We start from the raw sequence: 12,694 nt of genomic DNA, 5'->3' as shown, positions 1-12,694 counted from the left end.
TCCCCTAAAAGACCCAGTGAACTCTTAATGTCTTGCCTTTCTTTCCCGGGGATGTGCAGTGCAGTTAGGTGGTTGCCATTTTGGCCAGAAGTCCCTGCAGATGTGTTTTTATGTGCATGGGCCATCTCTTCATGAACAATTGGATGGAAGTAAAAACCTAAGATCTTTTGTTACAGAATATTTTCAGAAGTTATTTTTAATGGAATTATGGATAATTTTTGCTTTTTTCATTGCTTTTCTATAATTTATACATTGAGTATGTTTTACTTTTGGAATATACACATATACTTTTACTTACAAATTACTATAAGCACAGCAACTTACAGCAATTCCTGTTAAGTTAAAGTTATATAGTTCAGAAGTCCAGGCTGGCCCAACTGGGGTCTCTGCTCAGGGAAGTTTAGGTGTCAGGCAGGCTGGTTCTTACCTGGAGGCTCTGGGGAAGGATCTGCTTGCAGGCTGAGCTTGGTAAAGATCCCAAAGTCATGGGCAGAAGCTCCCAATTCCCTGCTGATATCCTCCACCCACCCCCACTTCTGGAGGCCCCTTGGACTCTTTGTGGTCCCCTCCATCTCAGCCATTGATAACTTCCTAATGTCAGATATCCCTCATGCTTCAAATATGTCATCCCTGACTATCAGAAGTCAAGAAAAATACTCTCTGCTTTTAAAATCTCTTGATTGGCCCACCAGATAATCTCTCTTTTGATTAACCCTGAGTCATGTAAACTTAATTATATCTGCAGGGGCTGGAGAGATGGCTTAGCAGTTAAGCACTTGCCTGCGAAGCCTAAGGACCCCGGTTTGACGTTCGATTCCCCAGGACCCATGTTAGCCAGATGCACTAGGGGACACACATGTCTGGAGTTTGTTTGCAGTGGCTGGAGGCCCTGGTGTGCCCAATCTCTCTCTCTCACTGTCTCCCTCTTTCTTTCTCTGTCTGTCGCTCTCAAATAAATAAATAAAAATAAACATAAAATTTAATTGCATCTGCAAAATCCTTTGGCCATATAAGTTAATGTAACCAATAATGATATCCCATCACATTTACAGCTCTCGCCCGGATCTGTGGGTAGAATATAGAGAACATCACAGTGAGGGCTAGAATCTTAAGAATCATCTGAGAATTCTGCCCATCACTGGGTGTGTGATTTCCCTGGAACAGTCCAAAGAGTTAGAGATTTGTAGGACCATTGATCATCCTATAATGTACAAAACTTTCTAATTCTCTGGCTCTCTTTCATACAGTATGATATCGCTGGACACTCTGGAGATAGCCACAATATTGACATAGTTCCAATTAACAAAATCCCCAAGGACAATAAGCAGAGACTAGAAATTCTGAAGGTATGTAAATTTATTGTAAGTTCTGTATTCTATTAGATGGGATAAAGAGTCCATAAAGAAATAGAAACAGGAAAGAAAAACACTTTGCTATTTCATAGTAGGGCATTAAATAGAAAATAGTCATCGTGCCCAAAATTCTTTTATCTGCTACCCAAATTTGAACTTTTCCCTGAGTAATTTTAGAGTACTCAGTGTTTCACTGGGACTTGGTAACCTGGAAAAGAATGCCCCCTTCTAGAGTATTCTATATTGCCAATTTTATGTGTCTTAGTATTTTTGAGTGATAAATTCAATTTCACATATTTTAATATTTAGTAGAAACACATATATGATTCTTCCATTGCTTCTGAGTACAATTTAGTTCTGTAGAATAAATTTGTTTACTAGTAACACAATCCGTTCCTTATTTTTCTCTTGTATCTCATCCATCCTTAGGGTGATACCACTTTCATGTTTTACTTTAAATAGAAGGTTGGATTTTAAAAGTGTTAATTGTGATAATTTTGGAGTATTTCTGTTTCTAACAGAAGTTTCTAACTAAATAGAAATATCACTGTGTCCTGTTGTCATTGCCATGTATAAATCAAATGGAATTCACTCAGATACTCACTTATAATAATCTGAACTTCTGCATTCTCACTGTCAATAAAACAAATCTTTTGTGGTTGTTAAGAATCAGTTTCTTACCCATGGCTTTTGTACACTCTTGCCCCTAGACCATGCATGCCCACTCTCAGTTCTGTATGAGTGGGGACAACACGCTAGAGGGGACAAAACATGCCATCAAGGAAATTGTCAAGGAAGAAGCTGATGAGTACTTTGTCATTGTCTTAAGTGACGCAAATCTGTCACGCTATGGAATACATCCTGCCAAGTTTGCCCAGGCCCTAACAAGTGATCCTCAAGTCAATGCCTTTGCCATTTTTATTGGATCTTTAGGGGATCAAGCAGCCAGGTAAGTGCTGTACAGAACATAGCAAAGGGCAGAGGTAATGACCTGGTGTGTCATGGATTGCTTGTTGGGTTTCACATGATAAGAGGTTGGGGCAGAGGATGGAGGAAGAAGCAGAATCTAGAGATTTTCCTCTCAAGGAACTCATGACGTAGTTGAAGGCTCATGTAATATTTTAGCTTGCTTGAATAAGCAATCATAATTTTAATTTATTTTTCAGTTTTTATTTAACCCAACAATACAATAAATAATGCCAAATTGGCTTCTCTGCAAATAAACGAAACAATATTTTATACATTCAATAGGAATGTTATAACGATCCCAAACTCAATGCAATCAGTTAATGATCAAATCTTATTCAAATTAGTGAACACATTATATTTTCTTAGCATAATAAAAACTATATTAATTTATATGTATGTGTCTATATATAGTATATGTAAACACATATAAATTTATATATATATATATATATATATCTCCCCTAGATTTACCTCTTCAACAGTGATTTTATATACACACACATACACATACACATACAAACACACACATACATATATTTATATGTATACACATATGTGTCTGTATAAGCATACATGTATATGCCCATGTATAGACACAGTATATATGTGTACACATGCGTGTGTTTACATATACATATGCTTGTACACACAAACACATACATACTAGGGAGACAGGCAGGTTAAGTGAAACACTTTGAAGACAAAGAAAATAGATATGGTTGTCTGCTACACTGAATATGCTATATATTCACTAGAGAAATCTTTTGTCAGACAATGCTTAAAATCCTCATAAAAAGCAAAAAAAAAAAAACCTAAAAGTATATCTCCTTAAAAAAACTCTACCCTACAAGCCAAGGGCCTATCTTTGCTATCCTACCTCTTCTACATGCCACACACTGTGGGCCAGACTCACTATTCACAGGGAACATCTCAGCATCTCCTTTTTTCTGACATCCTTTTCTCTTCCTATTTTCTTACCTTGCTGCAGAGTAGAGTAAGATTAAGAACAGACTCACAGTCACTTGACTGCAACTCACTGCATTGTTCTGTGTTTTATGTGTAAGCACTTACTCTTCTAGAATCTTCCTCTCTCCAAATGCAAGCCATGGCTTTGCTATCCTTATTGTCTCTGCACCAGCCCAGCACTGGGCAGGCAGTGAGCTCAACAAATGGCTTGAGTTGAAACGGCTCTTCTGTCTTTCTAGTGAACAGATCCTGTTGGAATATTCAAGAAGCACAATAATGCCCTTGTGGTTTCCTAGGGAAATAGTCCAACATCCACTGGCAAAAGATACCTTGCAGAATTAGCTTGTCGACTAAGCATGCCAAATGTCTGATACTACACAGGATGGTTGACTTTTATTAAATGTCATTCCAAAACCAAACTTTGTTGGCACAATGAAAGGAGGCATTCTTTGGAGTACATCTGTCTTGCAATTTTATTGCTTTTAAAAATTACCTTTTGTTCCAAATGATAAATTGGCATTTCAGAAATTAGCATAAGCTTGTGTAGCCTCAGTATTGTCAAAACAGCAGTTGGATAAGACAGACGTGTTTCACATTATATGATGTGGAGAGAAAGAAGGAGACGAGAGACAGACCCTGTTGGGGATTTGGCTGAGTAACATTTTGGAGGCCTGTTCTCTAAGAAAGGAAAAGAATTTAGAAGTACAGTATGAAGCCAGCACATTTTGCTGTACTCAGGTGAGTAAATTTCTAGATGGGTCCTTAGGGCCCTTTTCTACTAAGGGTATATAAAATACTAGGAAATGATGTTCATGAAAGGAAGACTTGTTTTTTTCGTTTCATATTCAGTAACGTTCTTCCTACAAAGATCTTCTGTGTGGTTCACTGCTTTCACTTGGGTCTCTCCCTGATGCTTTTCCAGGCTTTTCATTGCTTAGTGACAGCCAATTCAACTGCAGGCACTGGGCAAGGTATCAGAAAGTAAAAATGTCCTTTCCTAAGAAACCATTTAAATGCAGTGGCTTACCAAGGGCAAGGGCAAGAGTGAGGGTGAGAGGGGGCCTTGACTTGCAGTGGTGATATCTTTCCTGTTCCCTCCTGGCAGGCTCCAGAAGACGTTACCAGCTGGCAGGTCTTTCATTGCTATGGACACCAAGGACATCCCTCAGATTTTACAACAGATCTTCACCTCTACCCTGCTGTCCAGTGTTTAAGAAGTATATTGCAGCTCCACGATGTCCCAGGACTTAAAAGAGGAACAAAGAGAATTCTGAAGAGATTAAAAGAGGAACAAAGAGAATTCTGAAGAGAAAACATCAACAAAACAAACCTATGCAATGGCTGGAAAATGCCAGCATTCCTGGGTAGAAAACACTTACTCCATGCTCAGAATTGAGAATAGCCAGGAGACTAGAAAATGGAAATCTACTCCCATGATGGAGGAAATGGGTTGACCTGCATTTTGTAAAGGTCGGGTTAAAGGAAGGTGGTGGAAGGACTGTGGGGCTTAGCCTGTTTCCACAACGAGGAGGATTAAGACCCTGCTCTTGGCTTAGCGTGTCATCTGTCACCTAAGATAAGAAAAGCATCCCCAGCAAACTGAGCCTCTGAGGCCATATTTTGACCCTGAGGAGCAAGTCTGCAAGCCCCACCCAACATATTCCTGTCTGCAATGATTTCTCCCAACCTGTCGCCCAGCAAACATCACTTTTATAACATTTAACCCACTGAAAAATACTTTCAACAATAGTATTTTGTGATTTTTTTTCAGTGATTCCATTTTCTTGATCAAGCCAAAAGAATCAGAAAATCTTTTTGATCTTTCCTGTGTCTTTTTAAAAAGGTCTTTAAAAAAAAATAATGAGCATATGTCCTGCTATCCCTAAGTTGAAAGATAAAGATACTCTGCCTAGGCTGGGCGGTGACTCCATGGAGAAAGTGCTTGCTGTGCAAGCATGAAGACCTGACTTCAGAACCCACACAGAGCCGCATCCTGCAGCGCAGGCACCTGCAGCCTCCGTGCACTACAACAGACGGGAGGTGAAGACAGGAGAGTCCCCAGCAGCTCACAGGCCAGCTAGCCTGGAGGACGCAGCAGTGAACAGTGAAAAGCCCTGCTGTAAACAACAAGGAAGGCTAGGACTAAGGACCGACAACTAAAAGGTGCCTCCGACATCCGTATACGTGTTGGCAGATGTGCACCTGCTGCATTCACACGTGAACACACACATACGCATAACACACATGTCATTCATACATAGAAAATAACAAGATATTTTGCCTCAAGGTTCCTGGGTTTTTTGTTTGTTTGATTGATTTCTGTTTTTTTGAGGTAGGGTCTCACTCTAGCCCAGGCTGACCTGCCTGGAATTCACTATGTAGTCTCAGGGTGGCTTCAAACTCACAGTGATTCTCCTACCTCTGCCTCCCGAGTGCTGGGATTAATGGTGTTGCCTGGTATGGTTCCTGGTTTTTTGCTTTCATAATGCTTCTCCACTTTGGGGTCCAACATATAGTGCTCAAAATAGCAAATGTTCATAAGATTATTTTTGACTAAATTCATATGAAAATTACTTAAAGTTGAAACTAAAACGATGGCTCAGTGGATGAAGTGATTTGTGCATAACACCTTAAGTTAGTACTTTAAGTTAGATCTCCAACCCCACATAAAAAACAGGAAGCTGTAGCGGGCTTCTGTAACCCCACACAAGAAGGAAGGTGGAGACAAGAGACTCTCCTGAAAGTTTGCAGGCAGAATAGTAATCAATAGTGAGAGATGCTGGCTGCCTCCAAACAAGATGGGAGGTGAGATGTACCCAAAAGTTGTCTCTGACACCCACGTGTGCCTGCAGTCACACATGTGTGCATGTGCACATACATAATACATGTATACAAATTAATAGAAATATAAAAAGAAATTCTCAAGGGAAAAGATTAAAGTTAAAAGCAGCATGTCTGAATCAAATGTTAATTGGAGATTTCTATAAGCTGTTAAAAAAAAGAAAAGAAAAGAAAAGATTACTTTTATTTCAAGCCCATTTTTTTCTTTCAAAGTGTACATTATTCCCACCCCTCACATTTTTTAAATTGACTACTTCAACAAAAGCCAGGTTTTCTTCAACATCCAGCCTTCTCTTTACAGTTGATGCTAAAGTCAGGAATTCTGGGAATACTATTATGTGTGTACTTTTTTAGTGTAAATTGGAAAAAGAAACCTAACTTCCTAATAATGTTACCTTACATATATATATTGGAAATGTACAGGTTCATAATTTTATTAATTATAGGACAAGAGGAAGGAGCACTTATCTGTTCCATCACCCCATCTCCTACTCATCAACTGTCAAAGAAATAAAACTAATCAGACTCCAGTGTAGTACTACCCATGGTTTTCATCATACTTTAAACTAGTTCATCCAATGAAGCAAATAATTCAATACATTGAGTGCCTTTAAAATGTAATTATAGTATTAATAATAATGACTTGCTCTTGCTGATTATTTACTGTGTACCAGGGATATGAAAAATGATTTCTTGCCTTATATTGAGTCTTCACAGCAAAGGCATGTAAGATAGTCATTTTTTACCTTGTGTTAACAGGTAAAATGTGAATCAGAGAACTTGTCTCTTTACTGATTCCTAATCTTAGACTTTTGAGTAACTGTATTTGTTATATTAAATCTCATTTACAAATAAATGCACATAGCCTTGGAGAAGCTCAAGACAGTTCTCCATAGTCTCTGGGCTAGACTACTCAGTCTGCAGATGCCTGCCTGGGCCCCCTTAGCCACATTGCAAGTGCTGCTCACACTGCCCCTCTGTTGAACTTGGATGACATCATCCTCACTTCTAGTTCGGCATCTTCTGCAGTCTTCCACATTTCACAGAGCTCTCTGTCTCTACTTTGTCCTCAGAAACCATACTATATACATCCCGGTACTCAGAGGTGTGGGGACCAGGACATGGGGCACGTCTAGGGTGACTTCTTTTCCTTCCTTCCTGGGTATAGCAGTGCACTCATCCATTTAAGTAACACTGCCCACCAAGTGAAAACTTAACCCCAAGGTGTAGCTACTGCCACTGAAAGTTTATGGAGTGAAGTCCACTTGTGATTAAAGGAGTGGGCTTTTAACAAACCCTCCACGTACATAACTACATGAATAGGCAGAAGCCATTTTTTAAAATATTTTATTTTTATTTATTTGTTTGAGAGAGGGAAGGAGGAAGAAAGAGAGAGAGAGAATAGGCATGCCAGGGCTTCCAGCCACTGCAAACAAACTCCAGATGCATGTACCACCTTGTGCATCTGGCTTACATGGGTACTGGGGAATCAAACCAAGGTCCTTTGACTTTGCAGGCAAGTCCCTTAACCGCTAAGCCATCTCTCCTGTCCCAGAAGCCATTTTTTTTTTAATGTGGAAAGAATGCTCTCAAGTAAGTTAATTTCCTTTTCCTGGCTAGTCAGACATCCTTTGCAATTGTTATTTTAAAAAATAGAACTCCTGACTTTTCTTATTTGTAAAAGAGAAAGGAGATGAGGGAGGAGACGAGAGAGTAAAAAAATGTTTTATTTTCACTTCTCACAGTACCTAAGAAGTATGCACATTTATTATTAAATGCACTTAATTATAGGCCACTTCAAGCTGTTCCCAGGCCCTTCTAAGGGCCAAGACATTATAATAAATGCACTGTGTGCCTGGAGGGTTGGTGCATTGAAAGGCATCTAACCCCTGTCTCCGTAGTGAGCACATGTAATACTAAGAAGGCTCATTGTTATCCCTGAGCAGCCAGGAGGAATGAATGTTGTGAATAGCTGCAGTATATGATGTGTGTTCCCCCTGGAATCTTTTGTGTACCCCCAACAAGATGACCTCATCGCAGATGGGGCAGCTTGAGTGCAGCCACAAAAGTGGGTCCAAGCAAGGAAAGACTTGAAGGGAGTCCATCAGATGATTGGGAATGAATTGCTTAATTCTTCACTCCCTTTCTTGGGAACCCTCAGAGGAGAAGAAATCCACCAATGCCAGCAAATTTTTCTCTATATAAACTCTGAGGCTTTGAAGGCCATTTAGAAGTGGTTTGCTGAACACAGCGTGGTCAGAGTTCCTAAAAGGCCAGCTCCAAAGGCTTTCACACTCTCCGTACCTGGCTCCCTCCTGTGCCTGTCTGGTCAGCTGAAATGGAACCTCTCAGTCAATATGGCACATGAGAGGGAAGCACCATGAATGCTTTGCTTACGTGCTACATTTCTATTTGTTTTCAGCAATTGCAATTACAGAAGAAAGTTCACAAATTCTAAGCCAGCCCCTCCTGCTTAGACAGCTTGTAGAATTGCATCTCTGCAGTAATCATGTCTGCTAGTAGAAAATTTACATAGCTTCTCATTAAGAAATAAAATGGCCACTTTAAATCTAACCAGTAATCCAGATAGCTTTTTAAAAACTGGAAGAGAAGTTCAATTTCTGGGTTTGTGTCGTAAAGTTCACCAATTGCCTTTATCTTTTTCTAAGATTTGTTATGGCAAAACTACTGCTGGTACTGGGAAGGAGTCCAATTTTCCATCTGATAGTAGAATGTATAACTCTAGGTACAATTAGTCTGTACAGAGAGGCTCTAGATACTGTTCAGCTTTAACCTATGCACACGAGCTACTCACTGGGACTAATTCAAATTAAACTAATGAATTAAAGTGACTGGGGAAAATGATACTTAATACCAAGTAATATGTTCTGGTGTCTCTTTCATATAGGAAGTGACTTGGTCCCTGTTGTATCTTGTAAGAGGCACATTATTTCAGGGTAACTTGTGTCTTTAAAACCCCATTTTAGCAAATGTAGCCCATCTCCTGGTACACAGGATCATGCCACCTATGTCAGGTGCCCCTCCCTGATTATGTTGCTGACTGAATATGAATACCAAAGTTATGTAAGCATCATTAGAATCACACAAAGGGGGCTTGCCCTTAAAACTGAACAGATACAAGATTGCTACCTATTGTCTCATTCTTGGCTTTTGCTGCCTTGAAGAAAAAAATCATGTTTCTGCCAATCACAGTGAGAATCAAAAGGAACAGGAAATGGAAAACTACTATGCCCAGAAACCTGACCTCTGTGCCATGGAGAGCAGTGATGCATGTGGCCATGTGCTTGCCAAACAAGCATCTTGGGTTGAAAATCATGTGACACTCGCTGAATCCTCAGCTTTGTCTGGGACTTTCACCTTCAAACACGGGCCACATCTGTTCATGCACGGTAGTGCACGTGGCCTTTGGAATAACAGGGTTACATAATTTTGAACTTGAGTAGTAGTGCTTGTGGTATTTAGCCACTCAGAGCAAAGTACAGCACTCTTTTAAAGTGGTTTGAATCCTGGGGGTGGCAAGAACGTCATGTTCTGCTCCAATAAATCTCATCAAAGGGACAGGAGCCACCTGGTATGCTTGGCCCTCCCCCACACCAAGTAGGCGCCAGACACCTGAGTCTCTTCTCACACACTTCAGTAAAAGTACTTTTTTTCTCTCTCTCTTTTTTTTTTTTCCATTAGTTTGGTATTCAGCAAATACAGGCGGTTTGGTACCATTATTAGGCTTATCCGTGGCCTACCCCCTCCCCATTGGCCCCTCCTTGTCGAGGTAAATGGGTCATGCATTGTGGGGTTAGCCCACAGTTATTGGTATGATAAATGTCTCTGCATATCATGACCCAACATGTGGCTCTGACATTCTTGCCACCCCCTCTTCCGCAAAATTTCCCTGAGCCATGTTGGGTTCATTTTTGGTCTGCTTCAGTGATGAGGTGTTGGGGGCCTCCAAGGCTCTGGCTCTCTGATTTGGTAGGAGTTGATTTTTCTCTGTGTTGATCTCCTTCCCCCTTGTGCTGGTATCCGGTTCATCAGGAAATCAGCACCCTTGCTGGTTTCACCAATTTTCCTTAGTTTCAGCCGGGGCCCTTTTGAGGTATGATAGGGTGGCTCTCTCCTTAGGATCTGCATCTATCCGAAAAAGAGAAGCAGATTCTCCAACGGAGAGTAAGTTAGCACCAGGACAAATGAGATAGCCCTTACTTTTTTTATAGAGCATTTAATAGGTGTAGGCCCTCTTGTAGCCCATGATTGCTGGTAGCTTGATACTGGAAAGTGGGCTTATGTTTGAATATGGTTCTGACTTGTTTTCCAGCTCCAGCTATGGGTCACGTACCAGTGAGGGGATCAATTAGCCAAATCAAGAGCAGTTGTTTCCCCCCATGGCTGTGTGCCACGATTGTACTTGTGTGGGCATCACACCAGGTTATTTGCTGCTAAGTAGGTTAGACCATGAGTTGCTTGGACAGATGTTGGTCAGTTCCCCCAGTCGCCCATGTAGCACCTCCTGGTACTAGACACGCTGACTGTCTGAGGACTGACTCTCTCCTGGCTTCCAGCCATGCCATTCCATTTTACGTGTCAGCTGCATATGGTGTCTTCAGCAGTAGGGTCTTACCACTAACTTTTGGTGGGTCGTCAGGTACTCTGACAGAAATCTGTCATTCTTTTAGGAAACCTTGTAGGTTTCTCTGATCAAAAGCTCATTGTGGATAATAGCCCCATGCTGGTACTGAGAGTAAAAGTACTTTTAAAAGTCAAAGCTGCCAACCAGAATGTGTGTTAATAACAGGCTCCAAAACTGGTGGGTTATCTGAGAACACTTTCAGAATACAAGGAATGACTAAAATTAAGCACAATGCTGAAGCAGTAGTCATGGTGGCTACAGCTGACCTGGAAATGGCAGGGAATGACTAAACACCCTCACACAAGTCTTGATCCTCACACAGGCCCCAATATTGTGAGATAACAACCTGCAGGAATACTTTGTGCAACTGGTTTCATGACAGGGTCGTACTGATTGAAACAAGGAAAAATATATTTACTCAGGATATTAAAACTGATTATTTATAGCACAAATACATTTATAATGAGACTATTTCTTCACTCCAGTACTAAGTAAGTGTTCCATCATGGCAACTCAAAAAATTGAGTGAGTCTCAACCTGTCTAGCTGCTCCATTTACTTTGACAAAACTTCACAGAGCATGTGAAAGAAAGCCTAGGCAGGAGCCTGCGCACCAGCCCAATGGAAGTCACTGAGGCTGGGGAAGCAGCTGGGTTAGCCAGCCTCAGCCTTGCCTCCTGTGCATGGCTCCCACACAGCCCATGGTGCTGAGGAACCCAGGGCATCTGCACCAAGCCAGATAACAGTGGACATGGCAGAAGAATGAAGTAAAGGCAAATGGACTGGATAAAAAGTGGCTTATTATGAAATTAACAAAGGGTCTCTATTTGAAGTTTCCTTTAGAATCCTGATACTTTTGAACAGCTCCTCTCAAGGCTGATTAGTATGTATGTGCATACATTGCAGGCTGCATGGAAAGTCTTAATATTTAATATGGAGGGCTAGAGAGAATCTCTTCTCTGTGTGACCTTTCACGGAGACTGGAAGAGACGGTAGATCTTCAGCAGCAGAGGACACTAACAGTTCTTAAGACTGCTTAAAAGCAGACATTCAGTCACTTGGCTGGAGCACAGCTCCACACAGCTGGCCTGGCTCTGTGCCCCAAGCATCTGAAATCTCCTCAGAGTGGGGCTTCTCTTTCATGTACAGGTCACCCTGTTCAGCCATTCATCATGCATGTCTTGCTTTGAGTTCTTCCAGTCAATACTTTGCTCTAGCCCCAGCTAGGATGCACTGAAAGCCCTCTGGCAGAGTGACTGTGCTTACAGTAAGAGGTAGAATGGGCCCAAATATCTGGCAGAAGCCATTTGAGAGAGGAAAGGTGTATTTTTGGCTCATGGTTCCAGAGGGATCATGACAGAAGGTAAGGCAGAGCAGTTCAGATCATGGCCCGAGGAGTGATGGTAGATCCTGTGCTGTTCATATCGCAGTGGGCCAGGAGGCAGAGAAAGAGCAGGAATCGGGCTGGATATAACATCCAAAGGCTACTTCCTCCACATAGGTCCCACCTCCTCAAAAGTTCGTAGCTTCCCCAAATCTCATCACCAACTGGGGACATGGCATGCAAACATATGAGCCTTGTGCGGGACATTGCAGATTCCTACCATAGCGAGATTTGTGGTTCATTTGAGATGGGAACACCAAAAAAATGGTCTGGGCCTGGGATACAGCATTAGAACACAAAACATGGACACATTTGGTGTGACATTCTTGCCCTTGGTCCTCCTGAGAATACCCAATGTGTCAGCTTTGGATGGGCCATGGCTGGATTCTCCTATAGATATGTGACTTTCCTTTGGTATTTTAGTATTCATCGTATGGAAGCTCTTGTTCTCTCTGACATCTGAGTTATGAAGGGAAGCAAGGGCAGTATTCACAATAGAGAATGAAGTTCCTGGCATCCTGCCCAGGAGAACCCCAAG

General features: G+C 41.4%; 1 protein-coding gene across 2 annotated transcripts in view; it reads left to right on the top strand.

Moving 5' to 3' along the window:
* Vwa8 (von Willebrand factor A domain containing 8) overlaps positions 1-7,009 on the top strand; it is a 463,242-nt gene extending 456,233 nt beyond the window's left edge. The window contains exons 43-46 of one of the 2 annotated variants that reach the window (XR_006636125.1): positions 1,248-1,346; positions 2,063-2,301; positions 4,393-4,565; positions 4,598-7,009. Coding sequence is in view for 1 of the 2 variants with exons in the window: in XM_004650767.3 (XP_004650824.2) it covers positions 1,248-1,346; positions 2,063-2,301; positions 4,393-4,501 (447 nt within the window). In the remaining variant the exon portion in view is untranslated. Of the gene's footprint in view, positions 1-1,247; positions 1,347-2,062; positions 2,302-4,392 lie in introns of both variants that reach the window. The other variant, XM_004650767.3, reaches the window with a different exon arrangement.
* The last annotated feature ends 5,685 nt before the right edge of the window (positions 7,010-12,694 follow it).

This window comes from Jaculus jaculus, chromosome 3 (genome assembly GCF_020740685.1).
Source record: "Jaculus jaculus isolate mJacJac1 chromosome 3, mJacJac1.mat.Y.cur, whole genome shotgun sequence".
Taxonomy (NCBI): domain Eukaryota; kingdom Metazoa; phylum Chordata; class Mammalia; order Rodentia; family Dipodidae; genus Jaculus; species Jaculus jaculus.
The sequence above is the reverse complement of the archived record's forward strand: the minus strand, read 5'-3'. Positions and strand labels throughout refer to the sequence as shown.